This window comes from Gopherus flavomarginatus, chromosome 12, assembly GCF_025201925.1.
Source record: "Gopherus flavomarginatus isolate rGopFla2 chromosome 12, rGopFla2.mat.asm, whole genome shotgun sequence".
In the NCBI taxonomy this organism is placed as follows: Eukaryota; Metazoa; Chordata; order Testudines; family Testudinidae; genus Gopherus; species Gopherus flavomarginatus.
In genome coordinates this window covers 3,682,843-3,707,135 of record NC_066628.1, presented here as the reverse complement: position 1 = coordinate 3,707,135, position 24,293 = coordinate 3,682,843, and the positions used below count along the sequence as shown (strand labels likewise).

The window sequence follows — 24,293 nt, the reverse complement described above, 5'->3', positions numbered from 1 at the left end:
AGTTGACACATTAATCTTTTCTGCCATGCTGTTGTCTTCAGTGGGATCACAGGGGGGATGGAGATGGTCCCAGATCGCTTGTGTGTTTATTACACACACCCCCTCCGGAGGAGCTGGGCTACCAGGAATCTGGTGGGGATAGGAGAGACAGACTGCCCTGGGACTAGTGGATCTGCATATCTAGCTTCTGTGCATGGCTGCCAGATGATCGGCCAACACTAGCACAGCTCTCTGTGATCCCAGTGGTCCTGCCTGGAGTGGGGTTTGCTCCCTTGCTTCAGGGGCTTGAAGCCACAGCACTATCTTCCCTCACCAGCTATTCTTTACAAAGGAAGGATGGGCTGTGCCCAAAGTTGACCAGCAGGAGAACACTGGCTAATCAGTGCTGGCTCAAAGGTAAGCAGATGGAAAATGGGCTTCAAACACAACAGCAAAGGCTGACCCACAGGAAGCTGGCTTCATTGCAGCTGCCATGGATAGGTGTTGACTTCTGCTCCCACGGGTGGGTGCTTGACCTCCCTCTGCCCTGGGCCCTATCCTCACTCCACTAACACAAAGTATTACTTTCAGAAATGCTCTGTTTTCCACCTGGCAAAAGTTGGAAGGCAGCCAGAAAGTGGTGAGAAGAATGAAAAAAAATCCACAGTTCATAACATTTATAAAATTCTGAAAAAAATAATTTAAGGGGAAGCCCAATGTTTGATTTTAAACAACTTCAAAACACTTTTTAAAATATGAAGTTACTGAAAATGACATTTCTTCAAAAAAGACATAGTTGAACATTAACTCTTATTTCTTGACAAACTTGTCATTAGAAAATGTTCAGTTGTCTCTAAGTTAGAAGGATGGAAGATAGATTAAATAAAACAAGTACTGTCTTGCCTTAAACTTTATGGGCAATGACTGAGCAAATTACAACAGAAGAAAAATAAGGTGCTTTTTTTTTACAGTTAGCTTATAGGACTGACAGTCATAGCAAACTTTATGAAACAGAAGGAGTGAACAGCAAATTGTTAAATAGGTTATCAGTGAACACTCCATGGTATCACACAAAATTAATTTTCATTAGTTGTGAGACTTCATACATTTCAATTATTTAGATTCAGCCTCCTGTGGTCTGAACAGATGATGCAACTAGAAAATACCCAAACTAGGGGAAAATGTGCGTCTTGTCCTCCACAAAAGTACTTGTACCTTGGCTTGCAAAGGAGGCCGAGGGGAATTAAACTCTTAAGCAACAGTTGCAAATGACCCTTCTAGCATCTAAAGACTATGTCTTAGGGTTTGACCATGTTGACCTTTACACTTATCTAAGGCCATGTCTACACTGGCAAATTAAAGCGCTCTAACTTGTTGGCTACGGGGTGTGAAAAAACCACATACACCCTCAAGCACAGCAAGTCTGAGTGTTTTAAAGTGCTACTGTGGACAGGCTCAGGGCACTGGGAGCCACGCTCAGAGCTTTTCCCCTCATGGAGGTGGATTACCAGGAGCGCTGGGAGAACTCTCAGCCAGTACTCACGCGTGACCGCACTCACATCAAAGCACTGCTGCGGGAGTGCTCCCAGGGCAGTGCTTCGGCTATGTCCTATACTAAGAAGTTCAAAGTTTCTTTCACAAAGTCAGGAAACCCACCTGCTGACCCTGAATCGGATTTTGTGGTTTGTTTTTGCTCACTGACTAAAAACTTGATCATGGTGAGAGTCAAGCGCAATCAAAAGGGTTCTATTACACCTCAGCTTCTCTGCCACGATCTCGTAAAGAGGCTTCAATTAAAGTAAAAGGCATCTGCTCTGCCTGTAAGTTTGTAGGCAACTTCCTGTCAGTGGAATGCAATGGTGACGCATTGCTACTACAGAGTACACAATCGGATGCCTTCTCACAAGGGTAAACACCGCTCCTAGGCATCTCCACAGCCTCTTCACAGGTGCCCCTAACTTTTCTGCTGGCTCACCTAGCTAGTTATCAACTTCTGGCATGCCTGGCCTTCCCTTTACAATCTCAATAAGCCCAGCAAGGCCCTGACACTCTCAAACATACAGACATTTCAATTTCCATTTTAACCTGCCTCTCATTTCTGGCCCTCCTTAATTATCATCTTGGTTTCGCAAATCACACTCTCCAGCAAAGAGGTAGCAACTACGTACTGATCTGCGAGACAATGCAACACAGTCGACCCTCTGCAGGAGGCAGCACTGAATGAGTGTCAACAAAGGGACCATTGATGAGTTCCGATCCCGGTCCCACTTACCCTTAACTCACAACTTTGTTGCTCAGGGTTGGAAGACAACATGAGCGAACAGAGCTGGGAAGGGGTTTTAATCCATGTCACAGTATGGGGACATGGCAGCAGACTACGCTGGCATAATCCCAGAGCAGACATCCTACAGTGGGGGAAGGGGGTTTCCCCATCCCTGTAGGAACACTGCCTTCCCAGTGACAGGAGCTAGGTCAATTTAGCTGCGTCTACACTGGGGGTTACATTAGCCTAACTATAGCATTCAGGAGTTTTAAGCTTTATGTGTAGATCAGGTCTTAGTTACACAACCAGGAAGGCGAGGGCTATACAGGGGCCACAACAGAGAAAATTAGAGAGGCTTATTTAAAAAAAAAAAAAAAAAGCTGTCAAGCTCTATTGAGGATCTTATTGAGCGATGTTTGGAGTGTCAGGCAGCTGGGCCTTGAGGCATTTTCCCAGCCCTTACCCTTCAGTCCCCCGGCATCGCGTCCTGCCTTCGCATCCCGTCGGGTTTGCTGCAGATCCAGTAGCGCTTTGTGGAGCACCACGATGAAGTGGCAAAGTCGTCGCTCAGGTACGCACAGTCGCCTTCTCCTCTGATCGTAAACCTGCAACAGAGATGCCCTGGCGATAAGTCGGGCAGGGGCCAGGCATTTCCCCCGCCAGTTGGTCCCATCCAGTAAACCCCTCAGGATTGCCCCCTTCCTGCATCATTGATTTCACTCAATTACAGATCTCCAAATCGTAATAATCCGACAAAAAACCCTTCAAAACCAGACTCCAATGAGAAACTGCAGAATTGGAATTAATTTGCAAACTAGACACCATTAAATTAAGCTTGAATAAAGACTGGGAATGGATGGGTCACTACACAAAGTAAAAAACTGTTTGCCTATGCTAATGTTTTCCCCCCCTCTGCTACTCACACCTTCTTGGCAGTGGTTGGAAATGGGCCATCCTGATTGTCACTACAAAAGTTTTTTTCCTTCTGCTGCTAATAGCTCTTAATTAGTTACCCTCGTTACAGCTGGTATGGCAACACCCATTTTTTCATGTTCTGTGTGTATATATATTTTCCTACTGTATCTTCCACTGCATGCATCTGATGAAGTGGGTTTTAGCCCATGAAAGCTTATGCTCAAATGAACTTGTCTGAGCCACAAGGACTCCTGTTCTTTTTGCTGATACTGACTCACACAGCTGCTACTCTGAAAAAAGACTAAAATGTTCATCTCCAGTAGGGTTCAGGAGCGGTCCTTTGTCCACACTGGCAATGCAAGACACCTTTTAACATAGCTGGGTCACAAACGTGGTTATTCCTGCAGCATAGCTGTGACATCATGGATTGTCCTGCCAGATTCCTCACCAGCAGCCACTGGCATTAACTCAGCATGGGCCCTGGAGCCTCTCTTTCTACTTTTTTCACTAGGCAGGAGGAGGAAGGCTTAAGGTCCAGATTTTGAAAGTTATTTGGGCATCGTGCCTCTGCTTGGCATTGCAAAACCCAAGTGACTTAGAAGCCTATGCAGTGGCAGATTAGCCACTGGGCCACTGTGGCCCTTGCCTAGGGGCCCCTGCAAATTGGGGCACCCCTTTGCCCTGCCCACCATTCCGGCTGGGGAGCGGGGTCAGGGTGCTGGGGCTTCCCCCTACTCCCTAGCAGGAGCATCAGGTGGGCAGAGCAAGGCAAGCCCCTGTGCCCTGATCCCATTTCCCCAGCAAGAGCGCTGGTGGGGCCAGGCAGGACTCCAGGTGGAAGGGGTGGGGAGGGGCCCCCACTTGCTCTGGCCCAGGGCCCTACAAAACCTTAATCCGCCTCTGAGCTTAAGTCACTTCTGAAAGTTATTTCGGCTTTGCAATGCTGAAGTACCTTTAAAAATCTGGGCTTAAATCCCCAGTGAACTTTTCAGAAGAATACCTGGGTCTGTCAATTCCATCGAAGAAGGTGGGAGCCTGGGGAAGGGCATGCAGCCCGCTGATCTGCTAGGTCAGCAAGGGGGGGATGAGCCCCAAAGACCGCGGGAAATGTCACAAAGGAGAAAAGTAACCCATGTTTTGGGAATAACTAATTTTTTTATCTGCCTGAATTCAGCCCTTTTCCCATTTGGAACCCAACAAAGTAACTAGCTAGAACAGGGCTCACAGGTTGTTGAACTGTTCGCCATTCACCCATTGCCAGAGCTGCGCTGATACTCGCTTCAGGCCAATCCAGAACTCAGAGACGCCTTTATATCGCATAACGAAGTCCTTAAAAAAAGAAAAGCACATTAATTAATTAATAACGGTTAAGCTATTTTCAGTCACCACTTCAAGGGGAACTGTTGCCTGAAACAAATCCATTTCCTAGTGTAGATGGTCCCTGAATCTGCAGAGAGTCTCAAACATTAGCTATGAACTGCACATTTCGGCTCCACCCGTGTTAACTCTGAAATCTAGTGATGTCTAACTCAATGTTAACTATTTTGCTGCTAAATGTTTAAATAGCGACATCCAGCTAACATGCTTACACTGTTGGGCCCAGTGGCAGGTATCTGGTGGGGAGGACTGGAGAGGATATCTGCTGGGGTTACTGGGATGGATATCACTTTTCTGCAAGACTCACACTTTAAGGCCAAAAGAAACTCTCTTAATTATCTAGTCTGACCTCTGGCACATCACAGGCCACCAAACCTCACCCAAGCACTCCTGTAATAGACCCATAACCTCTGGCTGACTTACTGAAGTCCTCAAATCATAATTTGAAGATTTCACATTACAGAGAATCATTTACTCTAGTTTAAACATGCAAATGTCCCATGCTTCAGAGGAAGGCAAGAAGACCTGCAGGGTCTCTGCCAATCTGACCCACAAGGAAAATTCCTTCCCGACCTAATAGATGGTGATTATTTAAACCCTGAACAAGTGGACAAGACCCACCAGCCAGACACTCGAGAACGAATTCTCGGTAGTAACTCTCAGCCTTCCCCATCTAGTGTCCTCAGAGACAGATTAAGATTTATTGGGGCCCAAGTCCAATTTTATTTAAAAACCCTTTGCAGATCACCATTAAAAACTAGATACGTCCCATCAATGGCTATTAGCCAAGATGGTCAGAGATGCAACCCCAGGCTTGCGACCCTAAACCTCTGACTGCCAGAAGCTGGAAGCGGAAGGCAGAGGTGGATCACTCCACAATTGCCCTGTTCTGTACCCTACCCCATAACCTCTGGTAAGGGCCACTATCCGAGACGGGACACCAGGCTAGATACGCCATCGATCTGACCCAGCATGGCCGTTCTAATTAACACGGCTGGACTATTTTTAATATTTGTATCTATCTGAGGTGAGAGTCCAGCTGCCAGAGCTTTTGTTCCAGATGATTTTCCCCTCACAAGAGCACTAGAAGGAGCCCTGGGACAAGATCATACCAACACGCTCCCTGGTATCTAGATGAGTTTCACTTTTTGTTTTTCCTTACCAGGTCTTTCTCGGTGTCGATCTCAGCCAGGGAGGCATTGAGTGAAGAGCAGAGGCTCTGGCTGGAGTCCCAGGTCCCCTCGGCATCAGAGAAATAATAGCATTTCCCTCTAAACCCAACCCAGCCATCTGGGCAGCAGGCACCGGGGCGTTTTGCACATAGCTGGGTTGGGGTGTAGACAGGAGGCAGCTTGGATTCGGGTGGAGATTTCACTGAAGTTAAGAGAGTAACAGTGATAAGAGACTTGTCCCTTTGCTTTTTCTAAATTCAAGGGAGGAAGCTGATAAATGTGCCACCTTATGTATTGTGGGTAGCATGTTTCTGTGCCAATGAATCAACTGATATTGAAATGGGTCATGTATCAGGTACAAGCCCAGATCTGCCTGTCTAAAGGGACTTTGGTTTTTTGCTCAGGGCTGACTTGTCCTCTGGTCTAGTACAGCTGCCAGCCGTCCTCTTCCGGCAGCCTTTCTGCGTGGCTGCCGGATGTTTCAGAAGCTTTCAGGGCCAGATTTGCACAAGCTCTCAGCTCCCACTGACACACCAAAAGAAGCCGCTGGATTTTCAAAAGGGCTCAGCACGTTAGGTCCTGAACATCTGGTCCGGAGCATTTTAAAATCCGATCCCAGGAGTCTCCTAAGCCTTCCTGTGGAGGGATGGTCCCCACGAGATGTGGAAACACTTTCAGGCAGACGGGCTGCTTTAAGCTAGCTTCTCCGTGAAAGTATGAGAGGGGGTAACCAAAGGGACCAGCAGAGGAGGTTGTAGGAAGCATCACATACATGTAATTAGGGATAGCAGGGGAGGGATAGCTCAGTGCTTTGTGCATTGGCCTGCTAAATCCAGGGTTGTGAGTTCAATCCTTGAGGGGGCCACTTAAGGATCTGAGGCAAAAATCAGTACTTGGTCCTGCTAGTGAAGGCCAGGGGCTGGACTCAATGACCTTTCGAGGTCCTTTCCAGTTCCATGAGATAAGTATATCTCCAATTAATTTCAAGCCAAACAGAGGCAACTGGTAACTGCAGTTGCTGGCTCGTAAGGAAGGGATGCGAATTGCGAGTCACCTGGCTTCCCTGCATGTCCCTCTCACCTGTGCACCCTGACAGAAATCTGAGGGAGGCATCTGACCCCACATGCCTCCCCCCTCACGTTGCCTAGGAGAGAACCTGTGGCTGGGGAATGGGAATGGGCAGTGATGGCCGACAACTCACCAGGCAAAAGTATCATGAGAACTACAACAATCATAACAACGGCTGCGAGTACAACACTGATGATCAGCGGGACTTTCCACCCAACAGCTGTCCTGTGTTTGAGGTGAGGCAGGTCACCTGAAAGAGAAAAAACCCCGTTCATGGCATCAGATGGATTCAGCACCATCAGCATTTATGTTGCCAGAGACCAGGTAGCATTCCATTAGCCGGCCCATCGCCAGGGCAACTGGCTTCCCAGGTGGGGAACAGATGATAAAGTATTAATGGTGCTGCAAAAGTGCTCCTGGTACAGAGCCCCTCACAATCTGATGCACAGTCTGCTTCCACATTTAGCACAAGGAACCAGGTTCACGTAGGGTTGCCAACCCCTCAGGATTGGCCTGGAGTCTCCCAGAATCAGCATCAATCTCCCAGTGACTACTAAAGCAAGCAGGGAGATTTTAATAGGATCTTTGAAAAAAATGGCATTACATCACATTGGGGGCAGGGGGGGAACCCTCCCGGAATAGCTTCAGTCACAGTTGGCAACCCTAGGTTCATGGAAGGCAGCGGGAAAACTCAGGAGAAATCCCAAGGGGTCACCGACTTTGCACTTCTGCAGCCTCTTCCTTCCAATGCTTGCTGCCCTCTGCCATCACAGAGCTTACTTGCACACCCGCTAGGCGGTATTATCACCCCCACTTCACAGCTGGGGAAACCGAGGCAGAGAGAGAAGCAGCTTGCCCTGGATCACAATGATCCAGCAGCAGACACATGATGCCGAGACTTTCCTTCTGTCCTGTTTCCTTTTAGCTTCCCTAAGGCTCCTCATCTGTTTCTCAAATTAGTTCCATCCAGCCAAAATAATGAAGCCACCAAAATTTCAGCCAAAAAAAAAAAAAAAAAGAAAAAAAAAAGCATTTTCCTTCCCTTCTCCCACACCCACAGGATCCTCAGAAAGCAGATGAGCCAGCTCCCAGTTTCAGGACTGCACTGGTCACTCTTCACCAATCTAGAACTGCTCAAAATAGGACTGAGAGTCAGGGCCACAGACTTCGTATCACCTTTGGCAAATCACTTACATGCCTCTGAAACATTTTGTAATATTTAAGAAACAGACACTCCTGCAGGAGTGCCGGAACCTTCCCCACCCCACCTCTTCCCTGAGGCCATGTCCCTGGCCCCCTTCTTCCCCAAGCCCCCCCCGCCCCTTCCCCAAAGCCCCACCCCCATTTGCTCCTCTTTCCCTCCTCCCCACCCTTGCTTGCTGCTTATTCCCCTCTCTCCCCTTCCCGGGTCGGGAGGAACTTGCTTGCAGAGCTGGGGCTGGGAGCTGCAGCCGCCCGACGCAGGAGGCAGTGACCCCGGCTAAGTAGGGGCTGGCGCGGGCAATGACCCAGCGCCTCCCCCACCACCAGTAACCGGACTTTGCTGTCAAAAAACCAAGCACTTGGATACCCTAGGTATAGATGTAGCTTCCAGACTGTTCCTACTCAGTCAAGCGTCAGTTACCTTTTCTTCCACTAAGAGGCTGCGCTGAATCCATGGGACCCACGCCTTTTGTCACTTCTCCTCTCTCACCAAGACAGATGAAAGCTGGGGTACAGGCCCTGGGCTCTGATCAGTTCCTCTCTAGCTGCAATTGGGTCCAATTTGGAGGCAGCAATCAACTTCAGAGATCCCAGCGCCAGATCCTCTGCTTGTGGCAGCTACTGTACGAACTGAAATCAAGAGACAGAAACAGTCCTGATTTTCAAGGTTGCCTGGGTTTCTCTGAACCCTAGGTTCCTTCCCCAACCCTGTCCGCACATCCAGAGGCGTTAGCAGTGTAACAAACAATCTCACATTGCCTCAGAATCCCGGATTTCCTCCCTGCCACTGGACTCCAAAGGGATTCAGAACGTAAAATGGATAGGCAGAGATTACACATGGGGATTTATTCACCCACCACTGGAAAAGAAGAGAACTGCCCCTGTCCAAAGTGTAACTGAAGGGGGATTTTCCAGGAAGCCACTTCCTATACGGAAATTTGACTAGAATGCCCCTTTCCTCTTCAGGAAAGAGACACAGAAAAGGCAACCACACGCAACCAGAGATGTTATTTACAGTAGATGCTGCTTAATAACAACCCTCACTACGTTTTGCCTGGAACCGATACTGTCCAGTTGACAATAAAGGTAACTGGTCTGGCTATTTGCAATCAGCTTCACAGCTTAAAAAAAGGTCGGCATCCCCCAGACCCCCGGTCTTCGGGGAAAGCTCCTGCTTGCAGGCAGGTTTGCGGGGCTTGGAGCCAGAGAAATCATGTCCTAGCGAGTCCTTTCCTGGCTACAGCACCACAACCCTGACTTCCGCTTATCAGGCAGCATCAGATAATGGCAACTTTCAGGCATCAACCAGCAGCTTGTGAACAAGTGGAATGTGCTGTACTGCTCATCTATGGCCTGTCTACATTAGACAAGTCGTAGCATTGTAACTAACTCAGTTTTAACATTGATCTTCTAATTATACTAGTGTAAATTCCTGATGTAGATGTAGATTTAAACCAGTTGAAGGAAGACAAACCATTGAAGGGCCAGGAGCAGCAGCATGCTAAAAGTGAGGGGGCCACAGGCTCCCAAACCATCGCCCCACCCCCTGCCGGGCCCTCAAAGGCCCCGCCCCCACACCATCCCTTCTCCCAGAGCCCCTGCCCTGACACTGCCTATTCTCATGGAGGCCTCGCCCCTTCCCCTGAGATCCCACATCTTCCGGAGGCCTTGCTCCTCCATCACCTTGTCTCCCCAAGAACATGCCCACTCTTCTGCCCCTCCCCCTGTTGCTTGCCCTTACAGCCAGAAAAGGGGGGGGGGCATGGTCCCTAGGCCCCCCCCACCCTTCCAGTGACTTTGGTATCTACATTAGGTATTTGCCTCAGTGTAACTAGATCAATTTTTAAAGTCAATTTAGTGTAACTATGGCCTCCTCGTGGCCAAGATGGAGTCTGCTCTGCAGGCAGCTCCGGCCAAGAAAAGGCGTTTGCAGGAAACACAGCAGGAAAACTCCTGTTCCACCCCCCTGGAATGAACACACCACACACCCAGAGCAGTCTAATGAATACAGGAAAGGGAAATATTTATTTACAGAGGGATGAATGGGGAAAAACAGAGGGGAAGATGGGTGGGGGAGCAGTAAACCAGGGTTATATCCAACACGAGGCCCCACAGGCCCAGTGGTACCAGCAGTCTGACAGGCCAGGCACCGAGCAATGCATCCACGGAGAGTTCAGGTGATCTGGGCAAAGTTCCAGTCCAGTGGCGAGTCTTGGGTGCTCCCAGTCACCTTCGGTGGCAGTGAACTTTCCCCAACAAACCCCTCCGGTGCCCTCTTCTGCAGCTCTCTGCAAAGCCACACAGAGCAACCCCCTCCCCACTTATCTAGCTAACAACCTCTCTCCTTATTCCCAACACAAGGTCACAGGCTCCAGTGCTCATGGTCCCACACAGCTCTGGGCAGCAGGGATCCTGGGTCCAGTTCCGGTTTATCCTTCTTGGGTGATTTCTCCCTGGCACGGTGCGCCTCCTGGCTCCTGTCCTGGGGCATCCCCAGTCGGCCATTCTGCCCCTTCCAGGCTTTGGGCAGGTTCTTGGCTGCTTTGCTACGTGAGGGCCTGCCTGCTTGTACCTCTCTTGTCTAGAGCTCCAGACACACACACCCTGTCGCTCCCCCTTTCCCCATCCCAGAGCAACCATCTCTTCCGCTGCCTCAGGACAAGGCTGTAAAGCAGCCAAGCTCTCTGAACCCCAGTGGGGTTACATGAGTTACAGGGGTGCAGCTAAAAGGTAGCACCTTCAGCAGCACCTTCACCCTAGCTCCTCTAGCATCTCACTGGGGTCAGCACTGACTGCCAAGGAAGAGTGTCCCCTGCTGAGCCCCCAGCCCCACTCCCTGCAGCACAGCACCCCAGCGCTGCCCAGAGGATTTAAGGGACCTAGGGCAAAGCAATTTTGGGGGCCTCTTCCATAAAAACAAGTTGTAATACTATAGAATACTACATTCTTGTGGGGGCCCCTATGGGGCCCAGGGCAAATTGCCCCACTTGCCCCCCCTCAGTCCTGCAGCGCCCCCTAGTGTCACACTGGTGCACTGGGGTCACTACTGACTGCCCGGAGACAGTGCCCCCTACTAAGCCCCCAGTCCCACTCCCTGCAGCACAATGCCTCCTGCCATCATGCTGACACTGACTGCAAGGGGAGAGCGCCCCATCCCCAGCCGTGAGTACAGGGGAGAGACAAGGAAAAAAACGTAAAGTGAGCCCAGGTGCAGGGAGGAAGGGTTTGCCTTCCCTTATAAATTGAATCTCGAATGTGAAGGCCAAGCATTCACACACGGAGCAGCTAATCCGGAGCAGTGGTGCCAGAGTAAGGTTATTCCACGGGGAGACAACCCCTAGGGAAACAATCATCTGGGCAGTGACGTGCAGTTTTCCACCCTAACACGCGTGGGGTCCATCCTGTAACACCTGGACCCCGCCCCTCTCTGGTGCCAGCCCCGCCTGCCCCATGCCAAGCTAAGGGCCTCCAATCCCGTGTCCCAACTCCGTGCAAAACACAACAGTCACGGCTGCAGACAATCCCCCCTTTGCCCCCCCCCCCCGCTCCACAGTTCAGTGCAACTCCAGCAGCCTCAGCCCCCACCCCCCAAGCAAGCAGGCTCAGCTCCCGAGCTAAGGCAGCGGGAGAAATGCAATCCCCCCCCCCACCACACACACACACACACACACACGGCAGCAGAGGGGAAGCAGCCCCTGCCCCCGGCCCTTCGCCACATACACCCACCCGCACACCCCTCCAAGTGAGTGCAGCTAAGCACTGAGACAGCAACATGTGGGGTTGCGTTAGGACCCCAAAGCAACAAACTCACCCGCCAGGGCGCTGGGGTGGGGAGGCAGCCTTTGTCGGAGCAACACAAACACAAACACAAACACAAACACACACCCACCCCTTCGATGGCAGATCGCGAAAGCGAAAGCGAAAGCCGAGGCTACGCACTTTAACCAGCTGCGATGTAAACATCTCCGAGACCCGCCCCCTCTGCAGAGGACCCGGTTCACTCCCTCCAGCCCAAGGCTTGAAGCGACTGCCCTGGTCTGAAACTAGAATCTTTTCTAGCCAAGCCCTCCCTTCCCCTGCAGCTTCTGCAAAAGTCCCCGCTTTTAGTTTCTCCTAAGGAGGATCAGCTGCCTAGCTTGTGTCCAGCTCCTTGCACACAACAAAGGCCTTTGCATCCTTCCTTCCCACCATCCCGCCCTGTTGCACGGACCCTCCACCCACCCGCAACTGCTCCCTCCCTCCCTCATGCCAGGGGCTCCGTATGCTCCCCACATCTCCATGACCCCTAGACCAGGAGACTCACTTCTCCCCCCAGCCCAGAGGCGCTGTGTGCCACCCTCACAATCCCCTCTCCAATGTTGCCCCTTCCCATTGCCAGGGTCTTTTTCACCCCCATTCCTACCCTCATCTGTGTGCCCCTCCATGCCAGGGGCTCTGTGTCCCCCTCAAGTCCCCCTCTCCCATACCACTGTTTCCCCTTCTCATCATCAGGGCAGGTGCCCTGGGTGCACTCCATTCCTCCTCCCCTCACCCCAGGGCAGGTTCTCTGTGCACCCCCCCCCCCAGGATTGCAAAAATTAGTGTCCAAAAATGCCCCCAACTGACACAGTGAGGTCTGCCTGAGTTTGCAGAGAGCCTGATCCAGAAGGCCACAGGAAGCTTGTAACAGCAGACACCTGAAGAGCAGGGTGTCCAGGGGAAACCCCTAAAACAATCCAGCACAGAGTTCTGCAGGGATGCTAGCAGCTGGCCCTTCCGTCCTCACACAGAGGCCTCTGCAGGGGTCTAAAAAAACACCCCCTCCTTCCCCTTTATGGCATGGTGCACATGGAAAACCAATTATAGGAGGGGTGGGGGTAGGCAAAGTTCCCACTGCCTTGGGTCTTCACTCTGATCAGTGCCTCCCTGCCCACTGCAACCTGTTTTTGAGTGGGCTGGGTCCAGTGAAGAAGGTGGGGAATGCAACTCCAGCAGGGTGCTCTGTGTGAGAAGGGACCCAGCATGCCAACAGGGGGCCCACAGAGAAATCACCCGAGAGTGGCACAATTCGTTGCTGATGGAGGCTGAGCTGTGCGCCAAGAGTGCATGGCACGTTAAAGGGGCCACCTGCAATATATGTAGGCAGCAGCCTGTCACATGAAAAATGGCCCTGTGTGGGCCTCAGTTTCCCCTTGCTTGCACCCATGGACATCAGATTTTTCTAGTCTCCCCCCCAGATCAGTAGGGCTCTAGCCATAGGTTCCCTTATCAGAGTATCTGAACTCCTCACAGTCTTTAATAAATAATAATAATACCACCACTTAGCTTGTATCTGATGCTTTTCATAAAGTAGATCTCCTAGCATTTTACAAAAATCATTTGTGCCATCACAGATGGGGAAACTGAGGCACAGGGAAGAGGAAAGCAATTTACCACTTCCCCGCCCCCCCCCCCCCCCACTCCTCAGCAGTAGAGCTTGGAATAGACAGGCTTGAAAGCTTGTTTCTCTCCCTAGCAGAAGTTGGTCCAGTAAAAGATCTCTCATCCACCTTGTATACGCACGGACTGACACAGCTACAACACCACTGCTCAAATTCTGCACAGTCACATATGGGTGGCTCATGTTTTCCTGTGACTGGCTGTTCCCGCCCCTGGTTAGTCACAGGGCTCACTCAGTGGAGATGACTCAGGGAGGTTGTAGGATCAGCACAGGATAAATATTCAGACAGACAGGCCATGTGGTGCCAGAACCAGCGTAGTGCCTGCATGAAACTCAGGGCATGTCTACACAGCAACTAGACACCCGTGGCTGGCCCGTGCCACCTGACTTGGGCTTGCAGGGATGTTTCATTGCTGTGTAGACATCTGGGCTAAGACTGGAGTTCAGGCTCTGGGACCCTTCCTGGTGGGAGGGTTCCAGAGCCCAGAAGTCTACACAAAAATGAAACAGCCCCATAGCCCAAGCCACGAAAGCCTGAGTCAGCTGGCATGGGCCAGCCACGGGTTTTCCATTGTTGTGTAGATGTATACTTACTGGCCTCTGGACCAGCGGCTCTCAGCCTTCCCAGACAACTGTACCCCTTTCAGGAGGCTGATCTGTCTTGCATGCGTCCCCCAAAGTTTCACCTTACTTAAAAATTACTCGCTTATGAAATCAGACATAACAATACCAAAGTAACATGGCTACCCCTCTGATACTCAATACCAAAGTGTCACAGCCACTGTTACTATGAATTTGCTTCCTTTATCATATAATTATAAATCAATTGGAATATAAATATTGTACTTACCTGTCTGTGTGTAGTCTATAGAGTAGTGTAAACAAGCCATCGTCTGTCTGAAATTTTCGTTCACGCTGACTTCGCTGGTGCTTTTTTTGTAGCCTGTTATAAAATGAGGCAAAGATCTAGATGAGCTGATGTGTCCCCTAGAAGGCCTCTGCGTACCCCCAGGGTACATACATGTACCCCTGGTTGAGAACCAGGGCTCTAGGCAAGCACTAATAATCCCATGGGCTGTGGTATAAGAATTTACATAGAATAAACTAGAGGGAGAGATTTTTGGGGTCCAGGACATCACAGACAGACAGACAAACAGCAGTGCAGTCACACAGCATAGTAACAACCTAGCTTCTCTTTCTGAATGCACCTATTTCCTTTATCCTTTTGTTCCCAGCTCTATTCTCCTGCAATCTGACACCCATCTAGCCTTCTAGCCACCCAGTTTATGCCTTAACTGCAATGCTCCAAATTCTGCTCTCAGTCCCAACTGTATTAGCCCCACTAAACTGACTCCTGCATTTTGGCTCAGAGTCTCCTACTGCCTCATGTTATGCTTTGAACAGATACGGTTTGCGAGCATTGTTCTGTGTTCCCACTTGCCCCCATACCTGCAGGTCTGCCCTGCCTCATGTGAAACTGGGGCTACATCTACACTACAGCATAAAATCGAAATTACTAAAATCCGTTTTATAAAACCGATATTATAAAATCAATTTTATGCGTCCACACTAGGGCACATTAATTCGGTGGTGTGCATCCATGGTCCTAGGCTACCATCGATTTCCGGAGCGGTGCACTCTGGGTAGCTACAGTAAAAGAATGAAACCAATAACTTCGATTTCCGTCCACACTAAACCTAAATCGATATAGTAATATCTATTTTAGGGTTACTCCTCTCGTTGGGGAGGAGTACAGAAATCGATTTTAAGAGCCCTTAAAATCAATTTAAAGTGCCTTGTAGTGTGGACGGGTACAGTGTTAAATGGATTTAACACTGTTTAAATCGATTTAACTATGTAGTGTGGACCAGGCCTGGATCCGGATTTTTGCACCAGCGCAGGGCTCTACCAGTGATCTAGGGCGCTGCTGTGGATACCCATAAAATGTGGAATGTGGATCCAAATGTCTGTATCCGCTCAGGGCTCCAATGATCCGTCTCTATTTCGAGCCAGTCCAGCGTCCCTCTGAACAATCTCCTGGCCTCCAAAACCTGTTTTTCTTCCAGCCTGCGAGTGTGTGTGGAGGTGGGGATCTTTCCGGGTTTGTTTTCCATCCAGCATATTTCAGTGTTTGTCCTTTTTCCCCCTAGGGAAGAGAGCCTGTCAGCTGGCCCCAGAGCCAACCAATGGAGTTGGATTACGTAAGGTCATAACGTGTCTGTCCAAGTTCCCGGGAAATACAAGCGTCCAGGAAAAGTTCAACCATTGTCCCCGTGTGTGTGGAAGGAGACAGACGCATTTAGCAGCTGCTACTCAGACCAATGTGGGGACTGAAGACACTGATCTTTCTTGAGTCCCTCTGGCTGACTGCAGGGTGCGGACAGGTGGCAGGTGAGCTGGGGGGGATAGGTAAGGGGAGGGGGACACAGCTGTGCTGGGTTCCTGGAGGATATGGTGGGATCCTTATTGCAGATTGTGGCAGAAGAGGGAGGTGGGGGTGGAATTCTACTCCTGCTAGGGATGGATGAAGGGGGATAGTCCATCCTCCTGCTGCAGGGTAGCAGCTAGAGCAGGGGTGGGCAAACTGCCCCTTATCCAACCTCCCTGTCCCCTTATCCTGCCGGAGCCAGCCACACCACCTGGCAGGAACTCGGAGCCCTGCCACCAGCGTGGGGGCGGGGGGACAGCAGGAAGGGGGCTGGGAGCAGGAGGTAATGGGAAGAGGGTGTCTTTCCCTTATTGGTATGGGGAGAAGGCAGGGCTGGAAAATAAGGAGCTGGGTCTGTACTTGTGAGTGGGTGGTGGGGAAATGATCTTCGCTGGCAGGCTGGACTGGCCTCTTGCAGATGGTAGCAGGGTGAGTCATGGTAAAAGTGTGTGTGTGTTGGGGAGGGATAATTGAGATTTAAGTGTCCAGATTGTAAGGGGGGGGGGGGAAGCAAGAGGTGAGGGTAAATATGATTGAGAGCCACCAGCACACCTTGCCTTGCCCCACAAACACCCCCCTGTCCCATCTCCTGCCCTGGTACCCCAAGTTGGCCAATAAAATCAATCAGTGCTTCTGACTGCACACGCATACTTTTACCATGACTCACTCCGCTACTGTATGTGTAGGTACCAGGGCAGGAGATGGGCGGGTGTGTGTGTTTGGAGCAGGGCAAGGTGTGCTGGCGGCTCTCAATCATATTTATCCTTGCCTCTTGCTCCTCCTGGCCCCCTAATCTGGGCATTGGGGATCTTTGAAGTGTCAGCAGGGGGAGGGTTGCTGAGCACCTTAGATGTGGCTCTTAGCCAGGTGATGAAATGAGACAAGAATCTGGCCCAGCAAATCCTGGCTCTTAATTACCATTGGGTGGAGCTGATTTGGGATTGCAGCCTCAGATCTCTACTGGTAGCAGGGCACATCTCCCAGCATTCCTGCCCTCCCCTCCCAGGGATGCGCAGCTGAGGGATGAGTCTGTGGGGGAGCCCAGGTCTGTTCCCCTTTCACGGAGCATATTGCACCCATCCCATAACCCAATATTGCAACTTGCAGTCCTGGGTTCAGTATACACAGCTCTGCTGGTGCCCTATAGTTCTTCTAGCCCTGGGCTTCCCTCCTACATTCGCCAGTGCCCCTCGATCCCAGGCCCCACTGGGATCACCCCACTTAGCTCTGCCAATTCACCTTAATCCTGACCCATGTTCCCGCTGCTATTCCAGCCTCTGGCTTCCCACACTCTGTTACCCGGGGTTCTTTCAACTCAAAGCTCCTGGCAACTTTACTCTGTGTGAGGAGGTGTCAGGAAATAAATCGGGGAGACACAGCCGTCTGACCAATAGATGGCTGGTACAAACAGGACAACACGAGTGCTTTCACTTAAAGCTAAACTTTACTTAGTCTCAAGCATTTACACATGTCCGCAACAAGTTAGTAAAACACCCCCAACCCTTGATAATTACCGAAGCTGAGTGTGGCTTTTGAGTGATACAGCGGCAGCCCGTCCGCTGCTGGGGAACACAAGATGCATCCAGAGGGAGAGGCCAGTCCCGAAATGAGTCCCACCTGTCTCAAGCTTTTTCCCCTTATTTATACATTAGTAATTAAAGAAAACTTGTTAAGTAAGCAGTTTCAAGCAAGAGGTTCCTTCTGATTATTGATTAACCAGGTGTGGTTTTTCCAGAATTTGCAGCCTTGAGACCTCAATAGACATTCCTGGGGCATATCCTACTCTCTTAAAATGCATGTATCAGCAACTTCAACCCAAGTCTTATCAGGAAGGACATGGGGTCAAGCTGCCCTTTTGGTGGCACCCTAACCCCCCCTCCCCTCCTGCCTTGGTCAAGCTGAGACTTGATTTTAACAGCTGACTGACTAGGCTGTCTTTAACAATAAGCCATAGTGGTTTCAGACACTTTGCTGGTTTGCCAAAGTCTCCCCATACACCTCCTGCTCTGTGGATGCTCCTCTGTCCTGACCTTCAGTCCCCACCTCTTCCTTCAGGTCCTGGGCTTCCCCCGCCCCTGAGCTCTGTTGATATCCACAACTATTCCTGCCCCACCCCCAGCCGGGGGGGGGGGCGAGGGAGGGGCAGTGGCGGGCTCCTGCCCTTCCTCTTACTGCCCCATCCCTCCCACCAGGCTGGCAGCTGGAGTCTGACTGGGGACCCTGGGCAGCTGTGAGGAGCCATGGACCCTCCACCTGCCTGGGGGTGGAGCCAAGAACAACTCCTGGCCCATGTCCCTGCCTGCTGGACACCACTCCCCACACTCCCTGGACCAAGGCAGGCAGAGTGTCTGGCTTTCTGCAGGTGCCTGCGTGGCTCTTGCCATGGCTGGGCTGTGGCTACGAGGCCCTGCCCCCCTGCTGGAGCCAGGTGGGGGTAACAATCACGCAGGCAGCTGTGGGGAGCTGTGGACACTCCTCGACTTGGGCAGAGGGTCTGGGGGGTGAAGACATGGGCCAGAGGCTGCTCTTCGGGGGGGTGCCCCAGGCAGATGGAGGGGCCTGGGCTCTCCACCCCTGGCCCCCCCCCACTTTTGGGAAGATTCTGCTGCCCTTGTCCATAGCTCTGCCAGTGCCCCATAGTCCTGACCTGCAGCCTTCTGCCATCCACGCCTTGAGCTTTAGCTCTGCTCCTGACCTGGGACCTGCAGGATGCCTGCTTCCTCTCCAGATGAAATCATTGTCTTCCACAAGAGCAGTTTAGAATCCACTTGTCGCTCATACACTTTTTCCTTCTAGGGCCTGGAGCCTGTCGCATCTATAACCTGTCTGTGCCTGAAGGCTCCTCTGGGCATGTTGAAATTAACATACCTAAGAATATATCTACCTTGTATAAGATGCAAACCAACATTGTGGCTGCTGCCTCTGACTCTGCTTGTCACCCCATCTTGGTGTTAACTGATAAAGGAAAGCGGAACTACTACAACAGCACGTACCGGGGACGGATCTCTCTATCAGACCGACTCCTCTTTACTGTGACGAATGCAAGTGAATGGATGACAGGAGAATACCAAGTCACTGGTGACCTTCATGGAACCTGCATGGCTCGTATCAATCTGACGGTGCCTGGTAAGTTTCCCAGGTGACTTGCCTCGAGGTTTATGGCCAGTGGGCAGAGCTGCCCAGAGGGAGAGGGGGGCAAGTGAGGCAATTTGCCCCTGGCCTGGTGGTGATCTGGGTCTTCGGCCGGCATTTTGGTGGTGGGAGCCCCTTCAGTGCTGCTGAAGGCACGGAGCAACTGAGGGAGGCCTCCCTCTGCTGAAATGTTGCCGAAGATCTGGATCACCGCCAGGTGAGTACAAGCGCCGCAACTCCCCCACTTTGCCCCAGGCCCCCTGAATCTTCTGGGCGACCCTCCCAGTGGGACTTGGTTCAGTCTCACGCACAGCCTCTTCCCTCTCCATCCGAAGTGCGGAAGTGGATGCCGTTCAGAGCTGCATAGTTCTTCTGGCCTCTCTGTCCCTGAGATCCCTGTAGACAGTTGGGATTGCTTTCTTGGAGGCAGATGGGTCAGGTGGGTAAGGTGTTGGATTGGGACTTCAAAGACCTGGCTTTCATTCAGAGCTCTGTCCCTGATTTGCTGGGTGACCTTGGGCAAGTTGCCCCCTGTGCCTCAGTTTCCCTATCTGTAAAATGGGGAAGATGATATTGACTGCCTCTGTAAAGCACTTGGACATCTATGGATGAGAAGTGCTGAATATGTGCTGTGTTGTTTGACTCTCTCTGGGCCTCTGTTTCTCCTCTCATGTTTAGGGAGAAAGGAAGGCCTTGTGCTTGGTCTGCCACCTCAGGGGACACTGGGTCAATTCCAGCTCTGCCACAGACTGTCTGTGTGACCTTGGCCAAGTCACTTAGCCCCAGATGTGTAAAGATATTTAGGCGTTGCTATGCACAGTTAGGGACTGCGACACTGATTTAGGAGCCTAACTCTCTTCCAAAAGGCATTTCAGCATATGGGAGCTGAGATTCTATCAATTGAATCTTTTCTCCTAAGTGCCTAAATCCCTTGTGAAGAGATTTAGGCTCCTAACTCAGTTAGGCATTGTGACCCTGTGCGTAGCAATGCTTAAATATCTTTACAAATCTGGCAGTGTGTGTGTGTGTGTGTAGTATCATGGCCTGTGTTCCTGCATCAGGGCCCCTTTAAGAACTCACACAGGTTCCAGTCACTTTCATAGAATATCAGAGTTGGAAGGGACCTCAGGAGGTCATCTAGTCCAACCCTCTGCTCAAAGCAGGACCAGTCCCCAGACAGATTTTTGCCCCAGATCCCTAAACGCCCCCCTCAAAGATTGAACTCGCAACCCTGCGTTTAGCAGGCCAATGTTCAAACCACTGAGCTATCCTTCCACCCGAAATTGTTGAGCCACACTTCTCCAGGCTGGCAATGGAGTTTGTCCATCTGCAGAATTCAGCAGTTCCAAAGCACACCAAGTATTGTATCCATTTCAGCTCAATAAATCTCCTGATTCTTCGGCTTCCCTAGCTTGCTGCCAGGCTCAACTTCCTTTCAACCAACTCCCTCCTGCCCTTTATATTGGAATCTCCGGATTCCCTTTGGATGGGACGAATCCCGTGATCAGGGCTGGCTTAGCCCTAAGCTCTACAGCCCAAGAGCAAACTGCCCTGGTACAGGGGATAACAGTGCTTCCCCACCATGGGGGGATGTTGGGAGCATAAATGCTTTAAAAGGACTATGAGGTGCACAATACTACGGTGATGGGCAGGGGGGCTAGATCAGAGCCTAGATATTGCGTTACTGCTTCCTGCAAGATGCTGTGGATCACAGCCTCCCATCACTGTGGAGTCTTTAAATCAAGACTGGATGACTTTCAGGAAAAAAAATGCTCTAGCTCCTCCACCAGATATGGGCCGGATGCAAGAATCCCTGGGTGAGGTATAACCCAGGCCAGCGAACAGAAGATCAGATCAGCTGACTTAATGGTTTCTCCTTGCCTTGAAATCTATGCTCTACTGTTTGCCAACAGGTCCTATCTCATTCCCACCACCTCTATCGGAGACTCCCACTGCCAGAGAGGGGGCTGCCAGCCCAACTGGAGAGGGAAGTAGCCGAGGGATGCTTTCCAACGTCTCTCTCGAGGGGGGTAAGTGTTAATGACCTGAATCTCTTTTACAGGAGCACTTCCCAGCAGGGTTGTGCAGAACTGGTTTAGTGCCTGATCATTTTTTACCCAGAACTTGGGGTGTTTGTGTCTTGATTCCAGCGATCACCCGGGGGCTGTCAGATAATTAGAGCCCTGTGAAAAAGGGGTAAACCAGTGAGGTTGCAAAATTTACAGATCATACAAAACTACTCAAGATAGTTAAGTCCCCGGCAGACTGCAAAATGCTACAAAAGGATCCCACAAAACTGGGTGACTGGGCAACAAAATGGCAGATGAACTTTTAAATGTTGATAAATGCAAAGTCATGCACACTGGAAAACATAATCCTAACTATACAGATACAATGATGGGGTCTAAATTAGCTGTTACCACTCAGGAAAGATCTTGGAGTCATCGTGGATAGTTCTCTGAAATCATCCGCTCAACGTGCAGCGGCAGTCAAAAAAGCAAACAATGTTGAATCATCAAGAAAGGGATAGATAATAAGACAGTATCATATTGCCTCTCTATAAATCCATGGTACGCCCACACCTCGAATACCGCGTGCAGATGTGGTCGCCTCATCTCAAAAAGATATATTGGAACAACAAAAGGTTCAGAATAGGGCAACAAAAGTAGAGTATAGAATGGCTTCTGTATGAGGAGAGATTAATAAGACTGGGACTTTTCCACTTGGAAAAGCGGTGACTAAGGGGGGATATGATAGAGGTCTATAAAACCATGAGTGGAGTAGAGAAAGTAAATAAGGTAGTGTTATTTATTTCTTCCCATAATACAAGGCCAAGGGGCTGCCAAATGAAATTAATAGGTAGCAGGTTTAAAACAAACACAAGAAAGTATTTTTGTTTCACATAATGCACTATTAACCTCTGGAACTCCTTGCTCAATGAGCCTTACTGGGCTCAAAAGGGAGCTAGCTAGATGCTCAGCCTCTATCCCCCCCCCCTTTGCACCTACCTCTAGGGGCTGTTCTCTCCCCACAGCCATGAGGGCTAGAAACCTTCACTGAGAAAACCCAAGTGAAAGCATAGAGTCTCTAATCACAGGACTCTAGGAGCTGGGGCTTCAAGGAAAGCACAAAACCTCATGAGAGGCGGCAACACAGGATTACTCTCACTCTAGTCTGAGTGACTCTAATTACCATGTATTATTTGCCTTGGGTTAATAGCCAGGACCCCAGAGTGTTAGGTGCTGTACAAACACAGATCTTTGTGGCAGAGGCCAGCTTGTTCTCAGTAAGGCTCATTCTAAAGTACTTATCTGGCCCCCGTCATGTTAGTATCTGCGCACCTTGGATTCAGCCTCACAACATCCCCTGCGATAGGGCAGTGCTATTATCCACACTGGAGACAGGGGAATTGAGGCCCAGAGAGAGACTTAATAGTAGAGCAGAGAATTGAACCCTGGTCTCCCAAGTCCTAGGCAAGGGCTCTAACCACTGGGCAACCCATCTTCTCTTAATCTAGCTGTGTCTAAACTGACTCTTCTCCTTGGTTTTCTGTCCAGAGCCAAGAGGCAGCTATGGCGTGTGGATATCGTTGGGGTTCATCGCTGCTTTGTTTACTGCTGCTGCACTTTATGTCTGCTGGAGACATGGGCAAGAAGGATCAGAAACCCATCGTGGTTGTGAAGAGGAAGGGATCTCAGACTCGACAGACACCTGTTTGCATGCTGGCCCATGTCTCACATCTGCACGAGGCTGGAACCCAAGATGGAGAGGCTGGTGAGGAGATCCCACTGAACGAAGATGTGGTACAGCCCTGGGAACTGAGCTGGCTGCCCCAACACAGCCAAGAGGCAGCACTTTAATAGCGTTGAATGGCCGAGGTGCAGGCACCTCGTGTGTGTGTATGTGTGATCGATCACTATGGGGCCCTGACTGGAGGCTCCCTCGTAATATTAATAATCATAAGAAAGGCTACGAATCTGTGATGGAGTTCAGACACTGATTCTTTTTTTAAAAAAATGAGCCTTCCATGGCTTCTTGAAAATGCCAGTAATTCAACCCCAGGCAGCAGGGTTTGGGCATCAGTGATTTATTATTTCCTGTGTCCTGTCACAGGAGTTTTCATAAAAATACCTGTGCCAAAATCGTAGCCTTGATCATAAGTAAATGTGATTGTTTGTTTTTTTTAATGTTTTTACTATTGTATTTATCTCTGTGCCCAGATTTCTATTTAGACTATAAGCTATAAAGCAGAGGGAGTGTCTCATTTATCTTTGCACAGGGGGGCACTGATCTCTGCTGAAGGCTTGATGCGACTGTAATACACACAATAATAAAATCACATCTGTCTGAATATTTTTTTAACCTATTGTGAATCTTCCTGGATTCTTGAGAAGCTCCAACCCTCTGTGGAGTGAGCATTGGCTCTAGCTCTCTGGAGTCTCCAATGCAAACCTCTCCCCTAGGTTCAGTCAGCCTCCTGCCCCCTTTCTTTTATTTGGCAATAGGACACTGGCCCGGCAAAGCTAGTACAATATTCCAGTGTCCTATAGCCAAATAACTTTCATGGCTATTGAGCAGCATGTCTACAAATGGCTCTTGGCCACTAGGCGTCAGTACTACCTGCTTTTAGTTGGTTAAATGAGGATGAAGCTGAGTCTTCTCTGGCTGCTATTATAAAGCAAGTCCTACCACCAGCGTGTAAAGTGACTTGCATTTAATTCATGCCCCCATCCCCAGCTCTAGAAGCTCGAGGCTGTCCTAGCACGAGCATGCTCTGCTGGCATTCCCACCATAGGGAGTCTCGCTCGCACACGCCAGGACCAAATTCGGTTTGTGTTATAGCACGTCCTTACCAGTGCACTCCCTTGTGAGTCCCTGGGCTTCTCCACACACCCTCCTGTGCGGTTCTGGGCACTCCATGCCTAAAGCCAGCACAAAGCAACAGAAACTTAACCTCTTCCCTGGGAGAGTGAGTTCAGTCTCAGATCTGCCCTCTCTGCCTGCAGGTGAGCAGGGCTCTTCCTTTTAAAGCATCTCCCTACGGCTGTCTCAGTTTGGACTGATTGGGTCTTCATTACCCCCTTCCAACCCCATCTGTCCCCGTGCACAGTCCTCAGAGGCTAGGAAATCAGCATCAAACTTGGCACACTGCAGGGATTCAAATAACCCCTAGTATAAGTCTATCAACCAATTAATTAGCTCAGTTGATGTGCTCATCCTTTGCACCAGGCTGTTGTCCTCAGTGGGGTCATGGGGCGAGGAGGGATGGAGATGGTCTCAGATCAGTCGTGTGTTTCTATTACACCCTTGTCTGGGGGAGCTGGGCTACCAGGAAGC

The 24,293-nt window shown here is 50.4% G+C and overlaps 3 protein-coding genes across 5 annotated transcripts in view; 1 reads left to right on the top strand and 2 right to left on the bottom strand.

The window, feature by feature from the left end:
* Positions 1-13,625, bottom strand: part of LOC127032731 (C-type lectin domain family 2 member D-like) — a 41,479-nt gene extending 27,854 nt beyond the window's left edge. The window contains exon 1 of one of the 2 annotated variants that reach the window (XM_050920190.1): positions 13,506-13,625. The gene's annotated coding sequence lies outside the window, so the exon portion shown is untranslated. Of the gene's footprint in view, positions 1-11,866; positions 11,953-13,505 lie in introns of those variants that run through there. The other variant, XM_050920191.1, reaches the window with a different exon arrangement.
* On the bottom strand, positions 875-11,880 carry LOC127032730 (C-type lectin domain family 2 member B-like). Of its 2 annotated transcripts, none has more exons than XM_050920188.1 (6): positions 11,789-11,880; positions 8,399-8,607; positions 6,908-7,024; positions 5,697-5,908; positions 4,383-4,486; positions 875-2,847 (listed from the first exon to the last, which is right to left on the bottom strand). In XM_050920188.1, the coding sequence occupies exons 2-6, from the start codon at positions 8,430-8,432 to the stop codon at positions 2,709-2,711; spliced, it is 606 nt and encodes a 201-aa protein (XP_050776145.1). In that variant the 5' UTR covers positions 8,433-8,607; positions 11,789-11,880; the 3' UTR covers positions 875-2,708. The 2 variants fall into 2 exon arrangements, with proteins under 2 accessions (XP_050776145.1, XP_050776146.1); XM_050920189.1 differs by lacking the exon at positions 11,789-11,880 and adding an exon at positions 10,063-10,478 and having other exon boundaries at positions 8,399-8,585.
* A 1,641-nt stretch (positions 13,626-15,266) lies between the features above and the next one.
* On the top strand, positions 15,267-23,295 carry LOC127032723 (uncharacterized). The gene is made up of 4 exons (XM_050920168.1): positions 15,267-15,787; positions 18,621-18,950; positions 20,870-20,986; positions 22,514-23,295. Exons 1-4 carry the CDS (start codon positions 15,718-15,720, stop codon positions 22,732-22,734), a joined length of 738 nt encoding a protein of 245 aa, XP_050776125.1. The 5' UTR covers positions 15,267-15,717; the 3' UTR covers positions 22,735-23,295.
* The last annotated feature ends 998 nt before the right edge of the window (positions 23,296-24,293 follow it).

What these genes read in the sequence shown, in the direction of transcription:
- LOC127032730 (XM_050920188.1), bottom strand. Translation starts at nt 8,432, where the DNA reads ATGGATTCAGCGCAGCCTCTTAGTGGAAGAAAAG. An exon ending in TCGACACCGAGAAAGACCTG is followed by an intron (nt 4,487 to 5,696) that starts GTAAGGAAAAAC and finishes TCTTTTTTTAAG; the next exon opens with GACTTCGTTATGCGATATAA. An exon ending in GGCGAACAGTTCAACAACCT is followed by an intron (nt 2,848 to 4,382) that starts GTGAGCCCTGTT and finishes TCTCTGTTGCAG; the next exon opens with GTTTACGATCAGAGGAGAAG.
- LOC127032723 (XM_050920168.1), top strand. Translation starts at nt 15,718, where the DNA reads ATGTGGGGACTGAAGACACTGATCTTTCTTGAGTCCCTCTGGCTGACT. An exon ending in AGGGTGCGGACAGGTGGCAG is followed by an intron (nt 15,788 to 18,620) that starts GTGAGCTGGGGG and finishes TTTTCCTTCTAG; the next exon opens with GGCCTGGAGCCTGTCGCATC. An exon ending in CAACGTCTCTCTCGAGGGGG is followed by an intron (nt 20,987 to 22,513) that starts GTAAGTGTTAAT and finishes TTTTCTGTCCAG; the next exon opens with AGCCAAGAGGCAGCTATGGC.